The following is a 27,743-nucleotide window of genomic DNA, read 5'->3' as shown; positions in this document are numbered from 1 at the left end:
GGGCGAACCATGGGGACTGCGTACCATGCGGAGGAGGATCTGTTGATCCTGCGGTGCCATGTGAGCAAGAGATCTCGAGAGCGAGTCCAACTGGCGAGGGCGCCGACGATTCATGACCATGCAGATTCCCTGGAACCGCAGGCGGTGGCCATGGATGTCGACAGCCCTGAAGAGTCAAGTGGCGTAGGATGCGCATCGCCAACCTCTGAACTCGGTGGTGAAGCTGTGATACTCGAAGAAGATGCGGGCAAAGGAGTGGACCAGGCCTCCGAAGCGTTGTGGCACGCTCGGATGGGACATTTGAACCGGGGCGACTTGAGGGTGGTCCTCCGGCAGACCGGCACTCCGTACCGACCGCTGACGCAGGCGCAGCTGCAGGCAACGCCGCAGTGCCCGGCGTGTATGTCGGGTAAGCAGCATCAGAAGAGGAACTCCCGCGCAAGACGGCCACGTCTGCATTCAAGAAGAATTTTCGAATTGATCCATTCGGACATCATGGAGATGCCGATTGCCAAAGATGTCTCCAGGTACGTGATCACCTTTACTGACGATTATTCTCGTGGCTCGTGGGCCTATGCCATGAGATGGAAGCATGAAGCGCTCCAGAAGTTCCGACATTTTGAGGCTTAATCGCACCGACAGTTCGGGGCCCAGATTAGAAGATTCCTCACCGACAATGGAAGAGAATATCTGCCGATCGGAACACACCTCGAAAGCCAGGGAGTTGAGTTCGACACCTCGCCGCCATACTGCAAAGGACAGAATGGGCTGGCCGAACGCACGAATCGCACTATCCGGGAGCGGATCAACACGCTCCTGTCCGATGCGAACCTTCCTCCTTCCTGGTGGGTCGAGCTTGTCGACACGGTGGTCTATCTGAAGATGCGTGCGCCAGCATCGATCCTACAGAAGAAGACCCCGTTTGAAGTGATTTATGGGAAGCCACCGGCGCTCCTGCATCTGCGTGCCTGGGTTTTGATCCCAAAGGAGCATCGAGCCAAACTCGGGCCGCGATCGTCCGAGTGCCGCCTACTGGGCTACTGTGAGCCGAACCAGTACAAACTGTACGAAATTCATTCTGGAAAGACAGTCTTCTCCCGCGATGTCGACTTCGATGAGCGGACCCCTGTGGCGCCACTCATCGAGGGGGAAACAGGCAACGACCTTCCGGATAATACTCCTCCATCGCCCGTCTTTTCATCAATTCCACGCTTAGCTAGCGGGCTGCCAACGCCTCCTGCATCGCCATTATCTCCGTCGAATGACCAAATGAAAATGCCCGAGGAGATCCCTCCAGTGGTCAATCCGACTGAACAAGGACTTGATGTGACCTCGGATCTTGGGTACTCAATCTACGGTCGCCGACGAAGACCGTCGCGGCGTCTTCTGGAATCACTCGGTAAAGTATACTCGGCAGGCGCATTGAAAGCATGCCCGGACAGACGAGTCGATCCGGTGACCTTTGGCGAAGCTGTGTCAGGCTCAGACCAGCTGGACTGGTGGGCCGCTATCCAGAAAGAATATTCTTCGCTTCTTGAACACGGAACATGGGAAAAGATTCGACGAGAAGAGGTTCCGGCTAGTGACCATGTGATTGGCTGCAAGTGGGTCTTCAAGACCAAAGCTAACGGAACGCGTAAAGCGCGTTTGGTCATCAAAGGCTATCGGCAGCAACAGGGCATCGACTTTCATGAAACGTTTGCGGCGGTGTCCAGGATGGACTCGGTCCGCTGCATCGTCGCCAGCGCCGTGCTGCGTGGATGGAAACTCCACCAATTCGATGCGGTCACCGCATTTCTCCATGGAGACATTGACTCCTCTATCTATATGGAGCTGCCAGAAGGCTTTGAAGAGCCAGGATACGTGTGTCGACTGCGCCGCTCAATGTATGGACTGAAGCAGGCTCCGCGGATTTGGTACCAATGCGTCCGCCGCGTCCTGTCTTCTCATGGATTCACCATGGCCTAGTCGGACAATTGTGTGTTCTACAAGCCAGACTGCGTTGTCTGTGTCTATGTCGACGACTTTCTTGTTGCGGCAGCAAACAAACACAAAATCGACCAAGTGCAGCAAGCATTGCAAGCGGAGTTCCAGCTCAATGATCTGGGCATCCCACAATCATTTCTCGGGATCCAGTTTGACCACCAGGTTGACGGATCTGTATCTATTCACCAACACCAGTACATCCAGAAGGTGCTGTCGGATTTTGGTATGGAGAACTGTCAGCCGAAGTCTACGCCGATGAACCCTAAGCAAAGCCTGAATTCTCGCGCAGAGGAGGAACCTCCGGATGAAGAAGCAAAAGCTCGCTACGCGACTGCTATCGGCTCGCTCATGTATTTGATGGTTGGCACGCGACCAGACATCGCGTTTGCGCTAGGAATGTTGAGTCGCTTCACATCCCGACCGCAATCTCATCATCAAGTCGCCCTTCAACGGCTGCTACGCTACATCACAGCCACACAATCATACCGGATCACCTACCGCAGCGGGCAATTAATTGGATACACAGATGCCGATTTTGGTGGCTCTGTCGTCACTGACGGTGCCTACTCAACATCTGGCTATGTCTTCCAACTTGCAGGCGCGCCAGTTTCCTGGTCTTCTAAGAGACAGGGGGAAGTGGCCACATCTACAACCCACGCCGAGTATATCGGACAGTACAATGCTATTCTGCATTTACAGTGGCTTCGCACCTTTCTGGCTGAAACTCACCTGTACCGCTCTCCAGTCACCAACATCATGGCTGACAATCAGTCTGCCATTGCTCTCTCTCGCAATCCCGAGTTCCATAAACGAACGAAACACTTCAATGTCAAGTTCCACTACCAGCGCGCCGTGCTGGATGCTGGCGAGATTGGGCATCAGTATGTTCCGACCGAGGAACAGGCCGCGGATGGTCTCACCAAGCCATTGGGGCCTACGGCCTTTCTCAAGTTTTGTAGTCTCCTAGGAGTGGATGCTTCGGAGACTGTGATAAAACGCGCGACAGCGCAGGCGCTCTTTCCGCTGTATTTTCCCACGAAGCTTTTTTATTGAGTGGGTTTACTGAGGCCCGACCGCTCTGCGCAGTTCTAGTATCGCCCTGCCAGCAAAGCGATCCTGAGTGGGAATGTTGTGATATGAGGCTGGTGCAGATCAGGAACCAAGCCAAACCATAGGAATTAATTCCGAAGTATGTATACGAAGAGTCAGGTTAATTTCCAATCAACTTGATCTTCTTATTGTATATATAGCTTCATGTGTTCCCTTTAAAATAAAGAGAATCAATCCTTCCTCTGAATAACTACACTTGGTGTTGTGAGAGCCAAGAAAACACTATTATGCAGGCACGCATTGGGTTGGGGCACCCCAAAGTAGCCGGCAATAACTTACAGCTTCGGAAAGTTAGAAGCAAATGGACCTCAACAAAAGGCAAACTTTCGAGTCTATCGTTCTCATGGCAACAGGATACTGAGTGCTTGTTTTTATCAGAGAGGGATATACAGGGCAGTTGCATGAGCCCCAGTGAAGACATTGAATCAAAGTGATTTACAGGATTTCATCTCTGGTGAAGTGGATTTGCAAATGCTAGGATCTGACCTTCTCTTTGTTTGACATGCGCGGTTAATGTCACGTTGTAGTTCATCACGAATGTAGGGTCATATTTGGTTTTCGCCGAACAATCCTATTGTAGATCCAACGATTTTGCCTCAGCCCTAGATTAGAGGAAGTTAATCTTGAATTTTATGTTTAAAAAACGCATTTGCACGGTCGTGAATGCTGTTGCTCCCACCACTGCGAGCCTTTCCATCTATTTCAAAAGTGCCTGAACAAGCTCGAATCAATATGCATCCGATATATCACATTATTTCATACATTATAATTCCAGGTGCGCTGGCCACAGTTTGCGCCCCAAACTCAGCAGCTTACTGTTGTGCTGGGAGTATGGATATTGGTGAAATCATGGGGCGTCAAAGCGGAATTGGAAGTGCTTGTAGGTGTCACTGAGCTGCTGAGCACCGCTGAATTATGTAAACTGAGAAGTCATAGGCTGGAAACTTCGAAGTCTCGATTCATCCTGCGTCCGCCCTAATGTCGCATTTTGTGCCTGGATAGTTGTGAGTTATGTTGTTTTTCAATGCAGGCTCCCGGAAACTGAATCTTCTATATAGAGCGCACAGCTAGACCCTATCAACATCATTGGCGAAGTGGTGACAGAGGAATTGGTATATAGCAAATGAAATCTTTCGCGGGTGTCATGGCCCCTGAGGGAGTCAAGCCAATTGTTATGCAAGGCGAATACAACGATTTGCTAGGACTTTGATCATTGCCTCTTTTTCTGATAAAGAAGCGACCTAATGTCTATTTCCGAAGTTTAAAGTACTTTCTGCTCGTTGAATTGTTTTTTCTGGGAGAGATAACCTAGTCTGTAGTCTGCACCAGTGAGGCTAAAGGGGTTTGTGCTCGCATACATGATGCCGCGATCTAGTAAAAGTCTGCCCCCCCAAGACTTTACCTTTGACATAAACTAAAGTTTACCAGTTTCAAACGAATACTTGCTGTTAGTTCTCGACAGGATGCCCTGTGGAGGAGGCCTTAATCAACGTATCGTTCCTGGGCGTTCCGGGCACACCAAGAGCATCTAAGAAGCACGAAACTAGTTTAAACGATGCAAAATGAAGTGCTACCATATTGTTGGTGTAGATAATACGACCGCTAGTCAGAATATTGTAAAAAGTTGTGTTGAGGTGGCGGACCTTCGTTATGCGAGGGTCCGTGATAAATTATTGTCCGATTTGTCTCTGGAGGCTAAAATAGAGCTATATATGCATTCCAACCTTAGACCAAATATAACTTCCCTGCTTTGTAAAGCCAATTCGGGATCAATTCCCATGAGACGGCTGGGCTGATAGGATGGCCAAAGTGCAATCCAAATGCGGAAAGTATGATAATACATTTGGTAATTCCTTATTCACCACAGAGAATAAGACGCCTCTTCAGGAGAACAATGACTACTTGAGCCACTAGCAAAGGGGCAGATCGGTAGGTAGTGGCGGCTGAAATGCCTTTGACAAAGGTCTAGATACAACTGGAGGGCTAGATCTTTCCGAAGGCTATCATATGGTCAATTTCCAAGCATATTCACACAGTGAGTACAAAGCATTGAGACAAAATTTTGGTGATCTACTCGGAGAGAGGAACGGCCAATGGTGTTAGTGCAGGCACTGAGGCTCACTGTTATGAATAAGCAACAACAATTCAAGCAGTAAGAGTACAAAATGCGTATGTAGGAACCGGGAGTTGCTTAGGGATCAGGCCAGATTTTCTCTCACTATTCAGAATAGGTGCATGTAGTTGTATCAATATGAACCATGAAGAGAAGAATATGATCATGTAAGGTATAAAAAAGTAGGGGAACTCCCCACTTTACACGATTTGCAGAATCCAAATTAGATATGTAAGATAGAATGAGGAAGTCTTTTGAGTTGCGAAATAAGAAATGAACCGCTAAGTTGTTTTCAATGTCTATACAGGATACGTCGGATGACTTCAACAGCTGATATCAACCTATTTGCAGTCAGCTAAAGGTCTTAGGAACACCTATAGATATTATAGTTAAACAGGGAAAGGGAAGTATCACTTGGTTCCAATTCTGTCTTATCAGGAAACTTTTCCATATTAAGCTGCTGAAATGGTAGTGCTGCAAGTAGGCAAGAAACCGGCAACATCTTTATGAATAGTGTGGCTTTGTCAAGATTAATCTCATCGCCTGTGTGCCACTTAGCCTATTCTTGTTCTCTCGCCATCGTCTTACAGAGAACTGAGCCCGATGTCACATAGCGAGTTGCGCATAAAATTGACTTCCGGGTAGAAAGGGTAGCGTGGTTTCCGGAGAAATGGGCTAGAACGGAAGACACATTCCTGACACATACCAAAGAAGGGTTAAAATGATGTGGATACCTGACATTCGCCAAGAAAACTTAACATGACTCGCGCTTTCAACCGGGCCAGATTTGTCATTGGTAGGAATCTGTGTCATGCCCACCTTCAATCGTTATTGTTGGAAGCTAGAGAGAGCTGGTAGGAGAGAGTTCGTGCACTGCCAACCTATACAAGATTATATGCGTCAACTTTGAAGTCAGGAATGAAGCTTATTGCTAGACTAGTCCATCAAATGTGTCTCGTTCGGCTCCTTTGTACAGATTGATCTACCCAATTTTAAACCCAAGATTGAGATCGGTGTTGTGAAGCAGGCACTGGGAAGAGGACTTGCCGACTTTCGAATACAAATAAAGCCCAGATCTTCTCTGTTTTTTTTTTCATAGTGCGAATAAATTTCCTGAACGAACCATCTTGAGTTATTGGTATCGCGCGTCCCTCCCCTAAAGGCAGAGCTAAAGACGTTTCCGCAAGGTATAGAATGGTGTATGTTTTTAAACAACGTGGTGCTCCATATATAGAAGTAATCTTCTTTTTTCATAAGCTCGAATAGCAAGCAAAATCCTGCTCTCCAAATCTATAGAATAATGGAAAGGATGGTTAAAAATAAGTGGCAGCCCTCCTTTGTTTGCAGGTCGTCTTCTTTTCCGGTGTTCGACAAGTTGCTCTCTTCTTTTTTTTTACTCAAAAACGATTCCGCCAAAGTATCCCGAATCTTAAAGGTCGCGGGGTTACGAGGGTTTCTAAAAGCATGAACCTTCATCGATGGGGACAGCTCACCCTTTGAGGGGGGCCAGGCTTTGCATGAGACGCGGGCTGAGAATGTGAGATGCACCTGATATGGCTATTCGGTCAGCCCTGGTGGTATCCATATTTGTCGCTGCTTCCTCTATAGGTTCTCGCTCCTTCTTTCCAGAGAATTACTCTCTGCACTTGCCAGTATGTCTTTGACGTGATCTATAAACAGGGGCTCAGGTGGTGCATAAGCCCTTAAGCCATTAGTTTTGTTGGCGCAAGGTCTGGCGTAATGAGCGACATAGATCAAAATCACAATGCGTAGTCTAGTCCATATCTCTACTCTTTCGAGCTACGCCTGATATATGGTCTCTCTGATACGCTCATTAACCATCAATAAGCGTAGGGCATACCATCCCTTACGACATCTCGGTCCTAGATTCTCTTTTTAACCATGCTATTACCATTCATTGCAGGCTCGGAATTCCTTGGATTATATTGTCATTTGCTTTGTGGAGGTCGATGAAGCACAATGCTTGAACAAAGTACCATTCCGCAATACTGCAGTAGTATCCCGATAGTCTCCAGAATGGGGCAGAAAAGGTATGCGGATACGCTGTTAGGAATCTAGACATCTACATGGAGGAGAATTCCCCTTATCATTCCAAAGCATAAATGCATATAATAGGTCAGCCAAATGGACTTTTATTTGGGTGGCTTTCTCCGACTGCTACGTTTGACTTGAGATAGAACATTTCAACATGGGCTGCAGAACACCGAACAATAACGATTTGATCTATATACCTAAAAATCGGAACCAGTGCGGACAAAAAAGCCGTCTTAACTCCAGTTCGCGGAGAGCTTTTGCTGGCGCGGGGGCTTTCGTCCAGGGAACGAGAGGAGAGCATCTAAATCGTCCGTTGATAAGCCATGCGGAATTCCCCTCGAATACTACCGAATTTTCTTTGGTTTTACTCAATAATTCCATTGGAAGAAGAGACTGCCCTGAGCTATTACCTTTGGTAGATCCCAGTGGTGCGAATCCGACAAAATGGCGGCATCCGAGTACTATCAGCACTTTTGATCGATGTGATTTGATCAACATCAAAAGCCGCCGCAGATACTGGAGACGTAAGGTTTTCCAAATCTCATATTATTCTTTGCTCGCAGCGGTCTCTTATTTTCTCCTTGCGGGATTTCCTCTGTGGCAAGGAGGCCTGGTATGGCTCTACGACAACATGCAGACAAAATCGCTGGTAACCAGAGGTTGGGCCATTTTCATTGGGGTATCTACTTTGTTAGACTCACCAGATTCCTTCAGCCACATATAACAAAACACTAACAAGCAATTTTCTTTCCCTCTAGGTTTTCTGCCGGTCCTCTACTTACTACCTTCGAAAACTATACTCCGCCAATCTCTGCTGAAATGGAGGGCTCAAAATCCGCGGTGAGCGAGACAGCGCTTCTTGTCCCTTGCCACAACTCAGAATCTGTGATAGGCAGAACCCTCAAGGCTGCATTGGAAGTCTTCCCATCATCTCATATCTTTGTCATCGCCAACGGAGACTCTTTGACCCCAACGGACAAGACGAAAAACGTGTGTGATAGGTATGGCGTCAATTTTATCTGGTGTCCAGTCGGTTCTAAAGCAGCTGCTCTCTTTGTTGGCTGCCATGCTGCCAGGATGTTTCGATACGTGTTCCTCATTGACGATGACTGCCTCCTTCCACCAGATGTACCAATAGTGGTGTCCAAACTTACTGATAGAGTCCGATGTATTGGTTACACGATAACATCAGTCAGTGCTTGTGGATCAATTGGTTCTTACTGTCAGCAGGCCCAGGATCTCGAATACAAGATCTCTGGACTACAAAAAATATTGGCAGGTCGAGTTGGTAGTGCCCTATTCCCCCATGGAGCTGTGTCTTTATGGGACAGACGCTTCCTCAAAAAAACATTCAAGCACCACCCGGGATTCTCCATCAGTGAGGACTGGTTCCAAGGCAATAGCCGTCGAGCTCTCGGGGGAAGAATAAAGATGTGCAGTGCGGTCTTCATTGCGACAAGCACACCCTCAGCTCTGTTTCGACTTGGCAATCGTCAAAAACGAGGTGGGTTTGGGGAGACCACTGTTTTTCAACAAAGGTTCTCAAGATGGAATTTTCTATTTGCAGGCGAAATATGGTGCAACTTGAAATACATACTCTTGTCTTGGAAGATGGGATGGCGGGATCTGACCACCAAAATTTTCGTGATTCATCAAGTAAGCCATAGTTATATGTCAACGCCAAATTTACATGCCCACTGATCCATATTGCAACGCAACAGATGACCGAAATTTTCCTGAATCTCGCCATGCCATTCGTATTGCCGATATCATTCTATTCCCAGCCCTTGAATTGCTGCGCACTCAGTGCGTTAACGGTTGTCTTGCATTTGCTGATTGTCGTCATTTTCAACTTTTATCACCTGAAGGCAAAGAGTGCTAGCATCCAATGGAGAGTTGTTTTGGGCTACTATGTGAGTCTGTTTGTTGGCATCCTTGAAGCTGTATTTGAGACAACCCAATTGATATTCATCTACAGATTCCTTTCAAAATATTTCTTATCTTGACGAATGTTGCCAGTTTCTACTGGGCAGTCTTTCAATATGGCAGGTATTTTTCGCATGTTCATCCCAGGCTACCTGAAAACCATAAAGCCGTTGCTACTATCATAAAGCTTGAGAATATAGCAGCTTTGAAGCCCGGTATTGATCAAGGCGATGATGGGAAAATGGAGCCAAGCAAAAGCTCTTTCAAAGCGAACATAACACCTGAAGCGCCAGGTGATATAGTATAGTCATCATAGCAGGATTCGTCTATGAAATGTACCACAATGAGACGCTACATTAATTCGAAAAAGCTAGGCTCTACTCGTCACCGCTTGCCCATTATAATGCAGAGACAAGTAGAAATATGATTCATTGAATCTCAGTAATTTGCTCATTGCTCATTTCTAGATGAAAGAACTTGTTGTCAAAGTAATTTTGATGCCACCAAAAGAGTAGTCTAAATGTCAAGGTGCTCCTTGTTCTAAGCTTTTGATTCAAGATTCCTGTGACTTAATTGGCGAAAAGTAGTTGCGAAAATCATATGCTTTTATCTCTGTGCCTCTTCGTCTTATTTGAGGATCTACTTTGCGCTACCATTGCTTATATGATCTTCAATGATCATAAGGATTATGATATCAGGTTGGTGCAAATAGACTCTACCTGATGCAACGGTCTAGGGCTTCAGCAACTTCATAAGTTCCGCCCAACTTATACTTATAATCTCTTTAGAGTGCGCGAGATCCTCAATATAACACTAAACATCTGGAGTTCAAGTGAATGCCAATCAATTTGGTGCTGTGGCTTTGTAATGGTAATATTTGGCAGCGATCTCAAGCTGCAAAGGCCTCATACCAGATGAGGAACGCCGATATCAACAGCGGTAATGCCACCACAAAACCGAACCAAAGGAATGAGTGTTTCTGCTTCCTTGTCGGCAGTATCATTCGGTGTTCTGGCCGCTGCGGTGATGGGACGAACCGCAAGACCGCTGCATTCTCCAGAATTCTCAGCGCTCTTTCGGTCGGATAATCTCCAGCATAAGGCACATAATACCTCAATAGAAGCTTCCAAAACAAGTTTTCACGAGTTTGAAGCCTTACAACCGCTCGTGAGGCCCTATAGATGTTGGAAATGCGAGCTAACTGCATTTCATTGAACTGGCATAAGAGATCATCTACCTGTCGGTCAGAGGGCCTGTGTAGGAGTTTACCTGATCTCAAGAACTCGTATAATGCATTTGCCAGGGAAGCAGCATCCTCGATGGAGCAATTCGCACCTTGCGCAAGGTTCGGCGTCATCTAAGGAACCAAAAATCAGGAAAGAAGTGGTTAAAGGTTTTCAGCAATCAAGTATACCTTGTGCATGCTATCGCCGATACAGACAATACGGCCACAATGCCATGTCTGGAATATGTTCTCCTCTAGTGAAGTCATGGAAAACACTTTTCGACTCTTCCATAGTTCTTCAAAACGAACATGATTCCATATATACATGTCTTTCAACTGTTCACACCGTGAGGCACCATCCGCAGGAGTGAAGCGTGGTGCGCTGCCATATTGAAATGTCCTGTCTAATTTGAGCACGACGAACCAGGAAACTCGTCCTCGGGTCCCAGGGGCAACAATAAATGAAACCCCATCGTAAACGCTCAGATGCAGGTGACCAATTCTGAGTTCTGGAACAGCCGATGAGATACCGAAGATACAGGCATAGCCAACAGTCATGCCTGAGCAGACATTTTCTTGTCAGCCATTGTTTCTTCCTCAACACTTAAGCGAGAAACACAGACGACAAATGCGATGCCTACCTGTCTTTTCGTCACTGGTCACCAAGCCAGGCCGCACCTTGTCAGCAATGCCCCACATCTGGGAGCGCACTTGGCTATGAACACCGTCTGCTCCAACAAGGAGGGCACCTTGATATGAGTGTCCACTTTGCGTATATACTACTACGCCATCGTTTTCCAGGTGGTCAACATGGACAACATTTCTGTTCACGTGTATGTTGGACTTTTCAGGGTAAGAGTCATATAGGACGCGGAGGAACAGTTGCCGTTCAAGGAATATCATGGGAAAACCGAAGCTAATGAACACTTCCCAATTAGAACGGACCCTGTCACAATAAGCAGATGATGGTAACTTACGCGTCATGCATAGTCTTAGGATAAGGGTTGCTAAACTGGAACCCATCTGGAAATCTGACGTGGGCAACATGCATCGGCTCAACCAGGTTCTCCACGGTATCGTAAAGCCCTAGTTGCTCTAAAATCTGCCCTCCATTTGGCATGATTGCAACAGAGGCCCCTTCGTCAGCCGCGATCTCAGAACGTTTTTCGAGGACGATGTTGTCGATTCCCGCTTTCTGGAGACAGTGTGCCAGCGAGAGGCCCGCAATTGAACCCCCGACAATGATGACTTTGAATGGGGGACCGGCCATCTCGGGGAAATTCAGCAAGTACCAAACACCAAAGATGAAGATGATAACGCGACCTAGAATGCATGAATATGGAGATACATTTCATATTTGGCTTCAGTTGTATTCAGTCATCTCTAGATGCCGTCATGACCCACGCTTTGTTACTGATCCCACCCTGTACAATACGACACGCTTGGATCTATAGCTGGCCAGTCTGCTGTTCCCTTGGGTCCTGCTCCATTATTTCGTGTTGGTGCCGCTTTCAGCGGAGAAATTTCAATGGTCATCGGTGTTTCGCTATCCTCCTGTACGCAAGGTCTTCTTATCTCTAGTCGTACAATGAGGCATCCCCTGTTACAATACATGTATGCTGTGCTTGTCTCCGGATTCTGTACACTCTTGCTATCGGTATCCAGTACATTCAACGTCTCTTCGCTCTCCAATCATTTGATTTTCCTGTTCTTTTTACTTCGGCGTGCCAAGAATCATTGGTGCACCGTTCAGACCCACGGATGGACCATAGAAGTACCCCATAGGAAATGTCCAACAGAAAAAACATCACACCTCCCCACCAGCCTAGCGGACTATGCCAAACGACATTTGTGTATCCATGTCGGTACCGCAGAATCTCATGTGGCAAGGCAAGGACAGTCCCGATGAATCGACTGGCCCTGGAATACCAGACAAGTCAGCCATCAAACAGAAAAGATAGTGGCCTTCCGGTATGAAAACGTACCAAATAAATAATGATGTTCCGCGCGTACTTCCTCGAACTATGAGCTGGCATAGCCCGCCAGCACTGAGTAGCAGCTGGCAGAACCAGGAGCTCCAAGCCGCTGCGGCGCTCTGTCCAACATGGGCGACCAGGGTCAAATGCGCAGACATCCACATAGCTATACTGACGGCAAAAATGCAAGGAAGATTCTGCTCTACCAATGGCGCGTGCGACCACTCGTTCGGAGCAAACTTCATAGCAGCGTATACAACAAGGAAATTGAGAGCCAACCAGCTAGCAAATATGTATGGCCAAATCGGTATGTCTGGAGGATAGATGACACCATAAACAAACTCGCAGGCGATGTTGCAACAAAGCGGCATCAGAGCCATACCATAGGTACGGTCTTGAAACGATTTGCGAATCATTGCAATGTAGTTAGCCAGCCAACCAACACACATTCCAATGCTAAGGATTGTGAGAGACCACGGAGCATCACCCACCGCATAGGTCTCTTGGAGAGGATTATGCTGAAGCATATTGGGTCATGGGCAAAGATACAATTTAGAGATTCCAGATGTCATATATATGTCGATATTTCTCAAGGGCTTCACATATGAGAACATAGTATGTACTGACAAGACGATGATCATTATACTTTAAAAGATAAGGTCAGAATTTGCGACTTTATTTCCAAGCGCCACACTCGGCCCAATATATTAAGATTCAAAGCTCCACCGAGTGGGGGTAGTTTCATAAAGCCCTGAATCTTCGAAGACTATATAAACTCCAGTCAAAGAATTCGCGTTCTCTATGTAACCCTGGTGCAAAGACTGACACATAATGAGATGTGCTCCGGGAAGTTCCATATTGGGTAAACCGTCCCGAATTAGAGTTTACGGCTGAGGGTGGGTGCGGGCCGCGGAATCCTTCTGCTGAAAGCAGTCACGTAAAAGGACTATACATTCTTGGCTTCCAACAAGCATGACAGAAATGACACACAACCCAAATATTGTGCAAATTTAATGACGAGGAACCACATATGTGAAGAACGAATCTAGAAGTGTGTGCATTCAAATCAGCGATCTTTCCAATCTACAAGTTTGATTCACCGCATCTGGAATATTCTAGATAATAGATTTTGGCAACGATTGGCTGGCGAGGAATCTTTCGGCTCGTGCTGTATGCTGATTCCCTTCTCCGTGCAGCGACAATCTATTCCCTTGGAATGCTCCCTCGATCCAAAACCTGATATTATCTGGAATTTGACAAACTTTCAGGTCCTTGAGGTTTCCAATTACTAAAAGTCCTTTGGCCGACGCTTCTGGAGCCAGTGCCATGGATTCGAATAAGTAACCTGGCATGATTTTGTCTTAGTTTGTAACATAGGATTGATGGTTTCAGTCATTACCTAGAACGTTTCTGGGTCATGGGCCGTGTTGGAGCACTCGAGTAGCCTTACACCTCATCTGTCTGCTTGGTCGTGTCTTTGACCCGTTACGCCCCGTCCTCACCTAACAACCTAGTATTGTGGATACTATTCTAAAATTGAATCATGGCAAGGTGACCCACAGATAATCTTACTTATTCGAACTAGTGTTTCAATGGTGTCAACGAAACATCGAAGTCAAACATGTCATCACTCAAGGATCTTGATACAAATGGCACATTGCGGTTTATGATCAATGGCCTGGACACTATTCCTTGATGTCACATCCCTCTCATTTATCAGGCGTAACCTGAGCAATACGGGTTTCCACTTAGTGAAGCCCAAAAACAGCCCATGCCAAGCGTCATCAAGATGGGTATGGAGGATACGACCCATGAATGGCTATAAGCGACGCCTGAATAATGGTTGTATCTTTCATGACAGTAACAAGAGCAGTCATAAAGGCAAATATGATATATGTAAAAGGTAAGTCTTCTTCGCAGCCTGTCTCAAGTGACTGCTCCTTCATGTAAAGCAATATTTTGAACAAGATGTTGCAGACAAATGAGATCACAACACGAAGCACCACACTAGTTGGCCGCCCTGAAGGCGGCTCCTTGTCATTCAGAGTGAATCGGTCACTCTCTCTTGCGGCAAATCACAGCATGGAGCAGATGAAGCCGGACGGACACTGGTGTGGTGAAGTCAAGACAAACGCAACTACGACTGCCGAGTATGTTTTTCTTTATCATGCTTTAGGACTAGACCTCCTGAGCGACCGGGAAGCAATCATCTCCTGGCTGCTTTCCGTGCAAGCAGCAGATGGCTCTTGGAGCATCGCGCCGTACTATCCAGGAGACATCTCAACGACAGTAGAAACTTACCTTGCCTTGAAACTGCTTGGTTTGCCTGAGGAGAGCCACCAATTGCACAAATCTCGCGACTTCGTCATCGCAGCTGGTGGAGTTGCCGGAGTCCGCATCTTCACCCGCATATATCTCGCCATGTTCGGCCTATTCCCGTGGACCGCAGTACCAGAATTGCCCCCTGAGTTGATCCTTGTGCCATCGGCCCTACCTATCAGTATCTATCAATGGTCAGCTTGGGCGCGGGCAACTATTGTGCCGCTTCTAATCATTTCTCATCATCGTCCTATCTATGCTCTGCCAAACGGGAGATCTGAATCCAACGTGTATCTGGACGAATTGTGGTGCAACCCAACTAATAAAACCGTTCCTTACACCAACGACTTGCTGGTGTCGTGGGGATGTGACACCATCGCTTTTGCGTTCAACTTGGTTGACTCATGTTTACATCGCTTGAATGGCCTGAGGAAGTTCAACCCTGTCCGTCGGTATTCCATTCGAAGATGCATTGAGTGGATCCTTGTGCACCAAGAGGAGGCCGGAGATTTTGGCGATATAATGCCGTCACTGCATGGAGCTATGTTCGCTTTGAGTTTAGAAGGCTATGGGTTGGATTCGGACCCTGTCCGTCGAGGACTGAAAGCCATCGAACGATATTCGTGGCGCGACTGTCTCGGGAAGAGGATTCAAACTACTGTTTCCGCTTTCTGGGATACCAGCTTGATGATTATTGGCCTCAGTGATGCCGGAATGCCACAGAACAGTATAGCTCTTACACGTTCTGTATCATGGGCTCGAGGTCGACAGGTTCTCGGTAAATACGGTGACTGGGCGCTGTACAATCCCAGACTGGAGCCGGGTGGCTTTAGCTTTGGGTACTTCAACACCTGGTACCCCGATGCAGATGACACAGCGGCGGCCATTCTGTCAATGATCAGACAGGACACTCATATTGTGTTTTCGTCTCATGTGCTACGCGCACTGAAATGGCTCCTTGGAATGCAGAACAAAGACGGGGGCTGGGGAGCCTTTGATCGGGACAACAACAACCTGTTTCTGAACAAGATTCCTTTCAGCGATATGGAGGCTTTATGTGATCCATCTACTCCAGACGTCAGCGGTCATGTCCTTGAGGCCTTCGGACTCTTTCTGTCAATTAGCAGGAAGAACAAGATGCAAGCCGATGAAAGCAAACTGGTCGATCATCTGACAGCGGCCTCCCAAAGAGCGATTGATTACCTTTCCGGTATGCAAGAGTCCTCGGGTGCCTGGTATGGGCGCTGGGGTTGCAATTATCTATACGGAACTAGTGCTGCCCTTTGTGCACTGCAGTACTTTCTCGGTACTACAGAAAAGAACTCTTATGGTGGAAGAGACGACAGCATTCTTGACAGTGTTAGAAACGCAACCCAATGGCTGGAGGCCACTCAAAACCAAGACGGTGGTTGGGGCGAGACACTACACTCGTATGAAGATCCTCTGCAAGCTGGCTCCGGCCCATCAACCGCATCGCAAACAGCGTGGGCGCTTATGGGCCTGCTTCCTTACTTACCGCCATCGACAAAAGCCATCCTTAGTGGAGTGGAATATCTACTAGGAACACAAAAGAAGGCTGGTCCCCAAGGTGCGACGTGGCATGAGGGGCATTATACCGGGACTGGATTCCCAAGCCACTTTTATATCGGCTACTCATTTTATCCTCATTACTTTCCTTTGATGGCACTCGGAAGATTCGCCGAAGCAATGCGGCAGCACCCGCTGAGCTTATTTGCGTCATCCACAAAGCCCATCACTACTTCTGAGGGCGAGTTGGGCGATCAGGGTCCTGTCACGACCAGATTGAAAGTGTAGACTATCACTCTTATGAAGTCTTCGGGTCACTCAAAAGAAACATCTGCTGTATTCCAGCTCATTAATAGCTTGCCCCCAGAGAGCAGGATAAGCGGTCGTTTTTTGCAGTAGTTATGTGAGAGATAGTTCCTCTCTTTCAGTCTTTGTCCCCCTTGGATGGCTTTCCTTTCCAAAGAACATCACCCCAGGCCAGGGCTCTGTAATTGTTTTACTTTACTTCTTCTTTTGTAGGCAATATAACTGATTATTGTTCCACACTCAAGGCACTTGAATGAAAATCTTCATAGAATACGGGCCCAAAATCGGGCATGCCAAATTCTGGTCAAGCAAAGCGTGAAATTGAAGGACCGTAGACCACCAAAAAGGCTTTATCATGAGGACTGGAGCTTGAATGACCCATATTTCTGACAATGTCGCAATTTCTTTTGGTCGATGGTCCTCCTAACTTTCGGGATCTTTTCTTCAAATTCTACCTCGCTCCCTCATATCTTTTGTTTGATAGATTGTGTTCTGGCTGTTCTAGCGGTGAGACTTGTGGGCTTGGCTATTAGTTAGTTGACGACGTTATCAATTTCTAAGCATTTCATTGTGACGGGACAAATATGCTAGTTGATCGCGTAGAGGCGAGGAGCGACCAATGGTAGTAGAGCCAACCAGCTTTTCACTAAGCTACCTGTAGTATTTCAGTTCTTCTACCACTACAGGAACTCTGCCATCCTTTTCAAAGTCCCTTGTCTAACTCCTTTACCAGCCAGGGAATCTCAAACAATGCACACAGCTTCGTTTTTGACTGAATATGCATGAATTCCGAACACACAACGCCGCATTTTTCAGGCCAGAGGTTGCATGCTGTTCTCACCCCAGTCTACCGGCCCTCGCAGTTTCAGGCTGCGTACCATTAGAGCACCCTTGGAAGTTTCTTGATACCTTTTCTGGGCTAGTAGAAAATCTTTCATTGTTCAAATTGCTCAAACCCCCTTTTGATGTTTGTTGTAATCCAAAGGAAAACGGGGGGCTATACAGTCAACTTCCACTTATATCACCCCCCTCCGTCCTGACGAAATTGTTGTAATTCAAAAAAAAGATTGATTGTTATATTTGAGAAGGAAACATAGGACTATATATACATCAAGAAGAACAAGTTGATTTCCAATCAACTTGATTCTTCGTATAGATACATCGGGATTAATTCCAATGGTGCGGCTCTGTTCCTGATCTGCACCAACCTGAAATCACAACATTCCCCCTCAGGATCGTCTTGCTGGCAGGGCGATACTGGAGTTGTGCAGAGCAGTCAGGCCTCGGTAAAACCACTCAAAACCTTCGTGGGAAAATAAAGTGGAAAGAGCGCCTGCGCTGTCATGCACGTTGCCTTGGAATCTCCGAAGCGTCGATTCCTAAAAGACTACAGAACTTGGCAAAGGACGTTGGCCCTAATGGCTTGGTGAGACCATCCGCGGCCTGCTCCTCAGTGGGAACATACTGCAGGTCAATTTCTCCTGCATTCAGCACCGACCGCTGATAATGGAACTTGACATTGAAGTGTTTGGTCCGTTTGTGAAATTCGGGATTGCGGGAGAGCGCAATAGCGGATTGATTGTCAGCCATGATATTAGTGACCGGAGACCGATACAGATTTGTTTCTCCTAGAAAGGTGCGGAGCCACTGTAGATGTAAAATGGCATTGTATTGGCCAATGTATTCGGCATGAGTCGTGGACGTGGCCACTTCCCCCTGACGTTTGGACGACCAGGAAACCGGCGCTCCCGCCAGTTGGAACACGTAGCCAGACGTGGAGTATGCTCCATCCGTGACGACGGAGCCACCGAAGTCGGCGTCAGTGTATCCGATCAATTGACCATTTCGGTAGGTGATACGGTGAGATTGCGTGGCTTTGATGTAGCGAAGCAGTCGCTGAAGTGCGGCCTGGTGATGCGATTGCGGCCGGGATGTGAAGCGACTCAACATTCCGAGCGCAAACGCAATATCCGGTCGCGTGCCAACCATCAAATACATGAGCGAGCCGATAGCAGTTGCATAGCGAGCTTTTGCTTCTTCATCCGGAGGTTCCTCCTCTGGGCGAGTATTCAGGCTTTGCTTAGGATTCATCGGCGTAGACTTCGGCTGACAACTCTCCATGCCAAAGTCGGAGAGCACCTTCTGGATGTACTGATGTTGGTGAATAGACACGGACCCATCAACGTGATAGTCAAACTCGATCCCGAGGAACGAACGAGGGATGCCCAGATCGTTCAATCGGAACTCGGTTTGTAAGGCTCGTTGTACTTGTTCAATTTCGTGCGTATTTGCCGCAGCAACTAGAAAGTCATCGACATAAACGCAAACGACGCAGTCCGCTTTCCAGAAAACACAGTTGTCCGATTGGGCCATAGTGAAGCCCTGAGAAGCCAGGACGCGGTGGACGCATTGGTACCAAATCCGCGGGGCCTGCTTCAGCCCATACAGTGAACGGCGCAGCCGACACACGTACCCTGGTTCTTCAAAGCCTTCGGGCAACTCCATATAGATAGACGAATCGACGTCTCCATGGAGAAATGCGGTAACCGCATCGAATTGGTGGAGTTTCCATCCGCGCAACACGGCGCTGGCGACGATGCAGCGGACCGAGTCCATGCGCGACACAGCCGCAAACGTTTCGTGATAATCGATGCCATGTTTCTGCCGGTAGCCTTTGATGACCAGTCGCGCTTTGCGCGTTCCGTTGGTTTTGGTCTTGAAGACCCATTTGCACCCAATCACATGATCCCCAGCGGGGATGTCCTCCCGCCGAACCTTTTCCCATGTTCCGTGTTCGAGAAGCGACGCATATTCTTTCTGGATGGCGGCCCACCAGATTAGCTGGTCTGGGCCTGACACAGCTTCGCGGAAGGTTGCCGGGTCGGCTTGTCTGGCCGGTGCAGTATTCAATGCGCCTGCCGAGTACACCTTCCCCAGCGATTCCAGGAGACGCCGTGATGGTCTTCGTCTGCGACCATACATCGAATACCCAAGATCCGATGTCAAGTCGGTTTCCTGTTGGCTTGGATTGATCACTGGAGGTGTCTCATCCTCGCGCTCAGATGGCGGCTTCTCTCGTTCATTCGACCGAGGTAATGGCGACGCAGGAGGTGTTGGCAGCTCGCTGGCTGAACTTGGCATTGGTGGAAAGACAGATGATGGAGGAGCGTTGTCCGGGAGGTCGTTGCCTGTTTCCCCCTCGATGAGTGGCGCCACGGGGGTCCTCTCATCGAACTCGACATCACGGGAGAATATTGTCTTTCCTGAGTGGATTTCGTACAGCTTGTACTGGTTGGGTTCACAATAACCTAGCAGTCGGCACTCGGACGACCTCGGTCCGAGTTTGGCTCGATGCTCTTTTGGGATCAACACCCAGGCACGAGAGCCGATCCGGCGTAGATGCAAGAGCGAGGGCGGCTTCCCATAAATCACTTCATACGGTGTCCTTTTTCGCAGAATTGATGCTGGCGCGCGCAGCTTCAGATAGACTACCGTATCTATAAGTTCGACCCACCAGGAAGGAGGAAGGTTTGCATCGGACAGGAGCGTGTTGATCCGCTCCCGGATAGTGCGGTTCGTTCGTTCGGCCAGCCCATTCTGCCCTTTGCAGTATGGCGGCGAGGTGTCAAACTCAACTCCCTGGCGTTCGAGGTGTGTTCCGACCGGCAGATATTCTCTTCCATTGTCGGTAAGAAATCTTCTAATCTGGGCCCCAAATTGTCGGTGCACCCAGGCCTCAAACTGTCGGAACTTCTGCAGCGCTTCATGTTTCCATCTCATGGCATAGGCCCATGAGCCCCGAGAATAATCGTCAGTAAAGGTGATCACGTACCTGCTGCCATCTTTGGCAATCGGCATCTCCATGATGTCCGAGTGGATCAATTCAAAAATTCTCGTTGAATGCAGACGTGGCCGCCTTGCACGGGAGTTCCTCTTCTGATGCTGCTTACCCGACATGCACGCCGGGCAACGCGGCGTTGCCTGCAGTTGCGCCTGCGTCAGCGGTCGGTACGGAGTGCCGGTCTGCCGGAGGACCACCCTCAAGTCGCCCCGGTTCAGATGTCCCATCCGAGCGTGCCATAGCGCTTCGGAGGCCTGGTCCACTCCTTTGCCCGCATCTGCTTCGAGTATCACAGCTTCACCACCGAGTTCAGAGGTTGGCGATGCGCATCCTACGCCACTTGACTCTTCACGGCTGTCGACGTCCATGGCCACCGCCTGCGGTTCCAGGGAATCTGCATGGCCATAGGTCGTCGGCGCCCTCGCCAGTTGGACTCGTTCTCGAGATCTCTTGCTCACATGGCACCGCAGGATCAACAGATCCTCCTCCGCATGGTAGGCGGTCCCCACCGTTCGTCCTCGGCGTTGCACAAAGACGTTCTGCGGGTGCGCTACCACCGAGTAGCGGTCTCTTAGCAACTTCGGCACACTGATCAGGTTCATCCCGACGCGTGGCGCGAAGTATACGTTCTTGAGCACCAGGGGTTGGTTGAACTTCCCCCGGAGCGTGAGCTTCACCGTCCCAATCCCTTCGGCTTCCACTGGATCGCCCGCCGTGTCCAACATCTCGCGATGGGGCCGCAGACTGCTGAAGCAGCTCCGGTCCCAGCAGATGTGGCTGGTGGCAGCCGAGTCCAGGATCCACCGGGGTGACGGTGCGTGGGTATAGAGAGTCGTCACCCTCGCCCTCACAACATTGATCCGCGGTCTCTTGGAAGTCGGCGGGCCCTGCCGTTCTTCCACCTGGCTTGATGGTATACTTCGCAAATTGCTTCTTGGTGAGCCGGAAACACTCCGTTCGGCCTTCAGGGCATGGTCCCTGGACGGCTGTTCTTCTCGCTGTTTCTTCCAGCACTGCGCGACCACATGGCCGCGCTTCTTGCAGTAGTTACACTTTTTGGTATTCTTCTGCACGGTATTGATTGAAGGGCTATTCGATGCGCCAGACGCTCCATGCGGGAGCGTTGCGGCGTCCTTCCGCTGCACCGTCTGTTCTGCATTTGCCAGACGGTTTCCGATCGTGGTCGGGTTGACTGGATCTTTGTCATTTTGGATCGCATCTACAATCAAGATGTATTCTGGTCCGATCTGAGTCAACAGAATCGCAATGTGCGTCCGGTCGCCGATTGATCCGGGGACGATAGCATTCAACCGGTGTACTAACATCCGTACACGATCGACAAACTCGCGTGCACTGCCACAGCGCTCGCCTGTGGTCTCACGCAACTGGGCGAACAGCTCGCAGAACGTGGCGAGTTCCATCCGCCGATACCGTTCTTCAAGTTCATTCCAGAGGTCGCGAGATGTTTCGAGTCCCGCGACATGAATGCTGATGTGGGGGGACAAGTAACGGAAGATAGTATGGTAGGCCTCGGCTTCGCGGCGCGACCATTCACGGTGGCGCTCGAACGCCTGGACCTCCACTTCGAGGCGCGCGTCGATGGCGCGCTGCCTCACCGCCCCGCTGAGGTGGGGCTCCACCAAGGGGTGGATGTCCGCCGTAATAGGTTTGGCGTACTTGAACAGGCAGTCAGGACGCTGGAGGTCGCCCGACACCACGTCCCAGACCTGTCTCGCTTTGAGGTAGGAGGTCATGAGACGTTTCCAGGTAGCGAAGTTGTCGCTTCCTGTCAGAGGCTCGATGGCCGTGACGGCTCGGTCTGGGGAGTCATGGACCAGAGCCGACATGATGATAAGTTGATGAGTTGAAAGCGGGGTAGATATATAATCAAGATGGATAGATAAGATGTTTCTCAGATGAGTAGAGACGGCACCCGAGAGATTGCTCCCGGGCTCATAACCTGTTGTTAATCAAAGGAAGATTGATTGTTATTGTCATCCAGAGGGAAATATGAGGCTATATATACAACGAGAAGAACAAGTTGATTGGAAATCAACTTGATTCTGTATATAGATATTTCGGCATTAATTCCGATGGGACGGCTTGGTTCCTGATCTGCACCAGCCTTATATCACAACAAGAGTCTGAGTCTTACGAGATCGCAGATCCGGGTCGACGTTCGCTTTTCAAGCCTCAGCGCAATTGAAGCAAACTCCAGGATTCATTTCTCGTTAACTCTGGTACAAACTCCCAGTATCCAAATACTCCAGCCGGTAGGTTCAGCACTATTTGCAGAGGAAGCTCAAGTTGCTACTACAGTGAGATGACCGAGTTCTTCGAGACCAAGTCTTGTTGAGTTCAGAGGAAAATGGTCGTTATCACCATTGTCCACGGGAAGGCAGGACAATCTATACAATGGGATGACCAATTTGATTGGAAAATGGCTTGATCATTTACATAGATAGCTCGGGATTGTTCCGATGCTTCGGCTTGGCTGCTAATCTGCATTCGCATCTCGCAACAAGTCTGAACCACGCATGATTGGGGAAAGAACTTGTTCTGGTAGCCAAACCATACCAATGATTCGCAGGTACTTGAATATAGGTTTCAATAGAGAATTCCCCGATCAATCGGTCCTACCAAATTTGGTAATCTCCACGGGGGCTGGACAATCAACTCTGTTGTGCGATACGTTTGTCACTTCTAATTTCAAATAAATGTAAAAGGCAGTACTAATAGTTTCGAGAACGTATAAAGACTCATATGCTTATCTTTTGCCAACTTTGCTGCTTGTGACAGCCACTATATGAGGGCGTCCAGCCATAATAGAATCACATCCATGATTCGTCCCAGATCGCTACTCTTGAGGATGAGCGGATATCATAAGACCTGAAGGCATACAATCCAGCATCATATGCTGCAGGTGAATTGCCTTCTTCCTTCGATCCTCCAGAATGAGCTCCATCTCCCGCAGCTGTTGTGTGAGAAGATCCCTCTCATAGACGAGCCAGTCATACGAGGCTTGAAGCTTGCTGTTTTCATTCACCAGACGCAGACCCTGGGCGGACTTCACAATATAACACTCCCACATAGCTAAGTAGAAACCGAGAAGATTGAGGCCTTGTGCCGCAAGGGGCCCATCGAGTTCCAGTAGTTGTCTTATCTGCACCGTCAGAGCGCCAACGGGTTGGGATTGCTGCAGTCATCAGTACGTGTGAAAGAATAGCTGATTTCCCATGAAAGGACACTCACCTGGGGCATTTTACTGGGGCTCCCGTCAAGCACCTTCGCTTTCGGGAATGAGGCTTCTCCATCCTCATACAATTCGCGCGGCTTTTTGTTTGGACAATCGATCAATGGTTCTGGGCTTTGACAGTGCTTCCGATCCATAGGCGAGGACATCTTGCAGAATATCGTGGGGGTTCAAATATGCGGGAAATCGAATCTGATTCATGAATGCATGGTAGCAGCGCAATTTGAGCGCTTATATATATGTTTTTTTTTGCAGTCGGGCTTTGCAAAAACTGAATGTTTGCCAAGACAGTGATCAAGAAAGTCAATTTTATATTGCAAGGTGCGGTCTTCCAACGTTGAGTAAACGTCTCGATGGACTTCAACACCTAATCACCGATTAAACCGATCCAGGGTGGAACAGTTGCCAAGCCTAACTTGGAAATGCTCAATTTGACTGCTTTTAAAATCGTGAATTTTGGCATCCTCGACCTGGCCGCTATCAACATATACAGGGTGACGCAACGCTCATCTAGATCTTAGAAGCACAACATCGCACGCTTCTTTTTTGATGGGTAAAATGCCATCCATTAAAATACACCAATACCGCAATATTGCCGGACCCTAGGTACGATTATCTCATGATAAGAATACAATAGCGCCTGCCAGCCAATTTAACTTGTAGGTAAGCCTGATTCTAGTATCTCTAGATTAAAAGAATGGAGAACAATAACCTTTGATATCTTCTGACCCACTCAATAGGGTTCGGAAAAACAGTGGACATGAGGTGAATGAAGATAGTGAGCTCAGCAATTCGAGCGCAAAAAACAAACATGACTTCTGACCTCGTGAGCAATATTTCATGGGGCCTTAGTCTGCAAATCAAGCACAATATGTGAATACCTAGAGCCAGTAAATCTTGCTATATTGAGGCCAGACAGAAGATGAGGCTCCAGCGATCGGGTCAAAATTGCGGGTTGAACTGGAAGGTGGGAACACACCATCAATCATGTTAGGCCTTACAAGTCTCGTAGCCTGTATTACCTGAAGAGAACATAAAAGCGAGCATCACACATCCAGTCTTACCCATCAAGTCTAGCACCATGCGTCTCGTTCCTTATCTCTTCACTGTCGGCTTACCCCTGACCCTTGCGGGCCGATTTCAGCTTTACGATGTCGATGGAAAATGCCGTATCTATTCAGTTGACAACTGGGATTGTACGGGCACCTCGGATCCAATCGGGAATCTCAAAGGAAGAACATGTGACTGTGAGAAAGCATCCCCACGCAACCTGGATTACTGCTAATAAGCCACTCGCCAACAGTGAAATCAGGAGTGGCGGACGGGCCGCGCTTCATGAACGTCTCGATCTGTGGCCATGATGCCGGGAACAGAAGCTCGGTCGCGACCGTTTCACTCGAGGATACTGGCTTGATATGGTTCCAAAACCTGCAAGGTCAGACGGCCAGTTGCACAATTGACGCTTCTCTCCAAGTCGGGAGTGAGTGCACAGTTGGCCGAAACACCACCGAGAGAGTGACGACCACTTCGTCCACCACTCGAACTCTGGCCGTTGTGCGTCCTACGGAAATTCCATCCCCGACTCAAAAGAACACGACCGGACTAGCGACGGACTGCTGATGCATTCTCTGCCTTAAGTGAACCTGCGAAATATTTTGCTGTCAAATTTGTGGCTTTGCTCATGAGACTCACATCTTTTCTCGCCCTCAAGTTGTTGCTCTCAACGTCTAAATTGGCCTTGCCAGATTGAAAATTGAATACCGAAATTAGTTTCTACGATATCAGCCGAGCGCTCTGACCCATTGAATGGTGAGTATAAGTCTGTAATAAGCCCTGGTAGCGACGATCAAGTAGCTTCAAATCGTTCTCGGCTCCTGACAATATATCTAAATGGACAACAATTGGTATTTTGCTGATATATACTCTAATCGACGGGACATCATCTGTCTCATGGAAAGCATCTGCGAATGAAACGAGCCTAGCTACTCGGCTCTAAATATGAACAACTTCTTTCACGGCCACTTAATTCAATGGGATACTCGTCCCAATGGAGTGCTCCTTTCGGGGTGGCTCTTCCTCCCAAGACCCCCACAGCACCAAGTAGTTGAGAGTGTATGATCCCTCCTCTTTTACGCGACGTACGGCAATAGCTAGACGTCAGTTTCGGTCATGCGGAACTGGAATAGATGGTTGTCTTACCTCCTCGTTCTGCCCACTGGACCAGTCCCGCCCGGTCGAGTCTAGCACGCTCGACGAGTATTCAGTGGTAGCTTCATCGGAAATGACAAAGTCATAGTCATCGGTATTTTCGGATGGAGCATTTTCGTTCGTTGACTGCGAAGACGATTCATCGGCGGTGACAAGTTCTTCGGGGTAGTCCGGCCAAGACAAGGTGGTCAAAAGTTCGTTTTTCGGATGCATAGCCATTGGTAGGATGAGAGTTGGGATGAAAGTTGAGGAAAATGAAATGAATAGTGATAGAGACTGGTAGCCTGGGCCCTTTATAAACGTAGAATATCGGTATTGGTGGCCCGCCTTTTTGGACTGAATTTTTCTTGCGGTTGGAAAGGAAATGGTCGTTGGTTTACCGAATGCATCTGTTTACTGAACGCCTCTTTACTGAACGCCTCTTTACTGAACGCCTCTTTACTGAACGCCTCTTTACTGAACGCCTCTTTACTGAATGCCTGTTTACTGAATGTCTGTTTACTGAATGCCTGTTTACCGAATGCCTGTTTACTGAACGCCTCTTTACTGAACGTCTATTTACTGAATGCCTGTTTACTGAATGCCTGTTTACTACTGGCTTTTTCACTGCTCGCATCTGTTTAAACAAAGCATTCTAGTAGATTCAAATAGATAGCTCGTGTGCATTTCATTGGGTTTATCAATTGGATGGCTCATTCCCAAGCAAAAGATAAGCCAATACCAATCAATTGCTCAATCTATCGGTAGCAGCCACAGAGCAGGAAAAGAACCCTATCCCTCTCTGAAACTTCTTGAAACTGACGCACTCCAAGCTGAGTGATGATTCGAGGATTAAAGAGCATGAATACATTGCACTGCATTTCAGAGCATATTTCTCTACCATACATAATGATCGAGTCTCCTGCCACCGTTGTCTCCTGCATCAATACCTGCAATATTTCAAAAACCTCAAGGCAGGGACTCGCAATCAAAATCGGCTGCGTGAGCAGTTAGAGCTCTCTGATCAATGATCATTCGTATGATGGGCTCTAGCTGTTGGTGAACGGAGCATGACATATGAAGTGGACATAGTTCCTCGCATGCTTCCTGGGCTCTGTCCACGCGCGTAGTTAGCTGGCATGTCTTTTCTTGTAGCCGGAAGATTTTCGTATAGATGGGAGTCATGGACTCCTGTGTCTGCGACTCGAAAAGCTCGTCAAGTACCATGATCATGTCTGCCGTGCTCTCTTGCAGTATTTTGAGTGCTTTGTAACATTCGCGGAGGTAGCGATTCTCGATTTGCTGCTGACCAATTTCTTGCGATAACTCAATGAGCTGTTGCATATTGCAGGGGCTACCATATGCAAAAAGTAAGATGATGTGGAGAATGAAATTAATCACTGGGCAGTTGGGGTTGACTCTACTACTGAGTTGAAGTTGCTATGCGCCTGGGATATAGTCAGGCGATACAAATATCCAAAGCCTCCCGTCAAGTTAAGTGGTTCATCATAATTTATATTATTATTTATATATTAAAGAGTAACCTTTTCAAGATTTATTTTCAAAATTGAAAACTTGTCTACTTTCTATTTTTAATGCATTTTTTCCTAATTCAAAAGCAAATCCTAATGTTAATATAAATATACTTTTTTTTTTTTATTTTTTTTTTTTATAAAAAAAAATTTTTTTTCTTTTTATTTATATATTTAAAATATAGATAATTCTATCTTGCAAAGTATATTCCTTAATGTGTCTTCAAGTCCAATAAATTTAGCTATAAAAACTGCTTTCTTTATATTTGCATTTATTTGAGCAAGAGCTTCTTTCCCTAGAATACGTTTTGATCAATTAATGTCTGTTTGTTGAACAGTATTTTTACCTTTAATTATAGCATATGTTGTATTAGGTCTTCAAAAAAT

The 27,743-nt window shown here is 47.8% G+C and overlaps 10 protein-coding genes across 10 annotated transcripts; 4 read left to right on the top strand and 6 right to left on the bottom strand.

Moving 5' to 3' along the window:
• Positions 1-9: 9 nt before the first annotated feature.
• On the top strand, positions 10-3,039 carry N7478_010739 (uncharacterized protein; the record flags this gene model as incomplete). Its single annotated transcript, XM_056926953.1, has 3 exons — positions 10-527; positions 660-1,863; positions 1,969-3,039. The coding sequence occupies 3 exons, from the start codon at positions 10-12 to the stop codon at positions 3,037-3,039; spliced, it is 2,793 nt and encodes a 930-aa protein (XP_056776323.1).
• A 4,856-nt stretch (positions 3,040-7,895) lies between these two features.
• N7478_010738 (uncharacterized protein) lies at positions 7,896-9,497 on the top strand (the record flags this gene model as incomplete). Its single annotated transcript, XM_056926952.1, is given in 5 exon segments — positions 7,896-7,954; positions 8,023-8,920; positions 8,932-9,177; positions 9,243-9,313; positions 9,338-9,497. The coding sequence occupies 5 exon segments, from the start codon at positions 7,896-7,898 to the stop codon at positions 9,495-9,497; spliced, it is 1,434 nt and encodes a 477-aa protein (XP_056776322.1).
• A 1,080-nt stretch (positions 9,498-10,577) lies between these two features.
• N7478_010737 (FAD-dependent oxidoreductase) lies at positions 10,578-11,685 on the bottom strand (the record flags this gene model as incomplete). Its single annotated transcript, XM_056926951.1, has 3 exons — positions 10,578-10,975; positions 11,057-11,331; positions 11,393-11,685. The coding sequence occupies 3 exons, from the start codon at positions 11,683-11,685 to the stop codon at positions 10,578-10,580; spliced, it is 966 nt and encodes a 321-aa protein (XP_056776321.1).
• A 555-nt stretch (positions 11,686-12,240) lies between these two features.
• N7478_010736 (uncharacterized protein) lies at positions 12,241-12,918 on the bottom strand (the record flags this gene model as incomplete). Its single annotated transcript, XM_056926950.1, has 1 exon — positions 12,241-12,918. The coding sequence occupies one exon, from the start codon at positions 12,916-12,918 to the stop codon at positions 12,241-12,243; it is 678 nt and encodes a 225-aa protein (XP_056776320.1).
• A 1,441-nt stretch (positions 12,919-14,359) lies between these two features.
• On the top strand, positions 14,360-16,525 carry N7478_010735 (terpene cyclase/mutase family protein; the record flags this gene model as incomplete). Its single annotated transcript, XM_056926949.1, has 1 exon — positions 14,360-16,525. One exon carries the CDS (start codon positions 14,360-14,362, stop codon positions 16,523-16,525), a length of 2,166 nt encoding a protein of 721 aa, XP_056776319.1.
• A 1,359-nt stretch (positions 16,526-17,884) lies between these two features.
• N7478_010734 (uncharacterized protein) lies at positions 17,885-22,231 on the bottom strand (the record flags this gene model as incomplete). Its single annotated transcript, XM_056926948.1, has 1 exon — positions 17,885-22,231. The coding sequence occupies one exon, from the start codon at positions 22,229-22,231 to the stop codon at positions 17,885-17,887; it is 4,347 nt and encodes a 1,448-aa protein (XP_056776318.1).
• Positions 22,232-23,241: 1,010 nt separating this feature from the next.
• N7478_010733 (uncharacterized protein) lies at positions 23,242-23,786 on the bottom strand (the record flags this gene model as incomplete). The annotated part of the gene is made up of 2 exons (XM_056926947.1): positions 23,242-23,580; positions 23,637-23,786. 2 exons carry the CDS (start codon positions 23,784-23,786, stop codon positions 23,242-23,244), a joined length of 489 nt encoding a protein of 162 aa, XP_056776317.1.
• Positions 23,787-24,718: 932 nt separating this feature from the next.
• N7478_010732 (uncharacterized protein) lies at positions 24,719-25,257 on the top strand (the record flags this gene model as incomplete). The annotated part of the gene is made up of 2 exons (XM_056926946.1): positions 24,719-24,884; positions 24,941-25,257. The coding sequence occupies 2 exons, from the start codon at positions 24,719-24,721 to the stop codon at positions 25,255-25,257; spliced, it is 483 nt and encodes a 160-aa protein (XP_056776316.1).
• Positions 25,258-25,787: 530 nt separating this feature from the next.
• On the bottom strand, positions 25,788-26,064 carry N7478_010731 (uncharacterized protein; the record flags this gene model as incomplete). The annotated part of the gene is made up of 2 exons (XM_056926945.1): positions 25,788-25,814; positions 25,837-26,064. 2 exons carry the CDS (start codon positions 26,062-26,064, stop codon positions 25,788-25,790), a joined length of 255 nt encoding a protein of 84 aa, XP_056776315.1.
• Positions 26,065-26,793: 729 nt separating this feature from the next.
• N7478_010730 (uncharacterized protein) lies at positions 26,794-27,168 on the bottom strand (the record flags this gene model as incomplete). Its single annotated transcript, XM_056926944.1, has 1 exon — positions 26,794-27,168. One exon carries the CDS (start codon positions 27,166-27,168, stop codon positions 26,794-26,796), a length of 375 nt encoding a protein of 124 aa, XP_056776314.1.
• Positions 27,169-27,743: the final 575 nt, after the last annotated feature.

The sequence above is a fragment of the Penicillium angulare genome, assembly GCF_028827245.1.
Source record: "Penicillium angulare strain IBT 27051 chromosome Unknown utg000007l_segment0_segment0, whole genome shotgun sequence".
NCBI classification, from domain to species: domain Eukaryota; kingdom Fungi; phylum Ascomycota; class Eurotiomycetes; order Eurotiales; family Aspergillaceae; genus Penicillium; species Penicillium angulare.
This window is presented reverse-complemented; position numbering and strand designations above follow the sequence as displayed.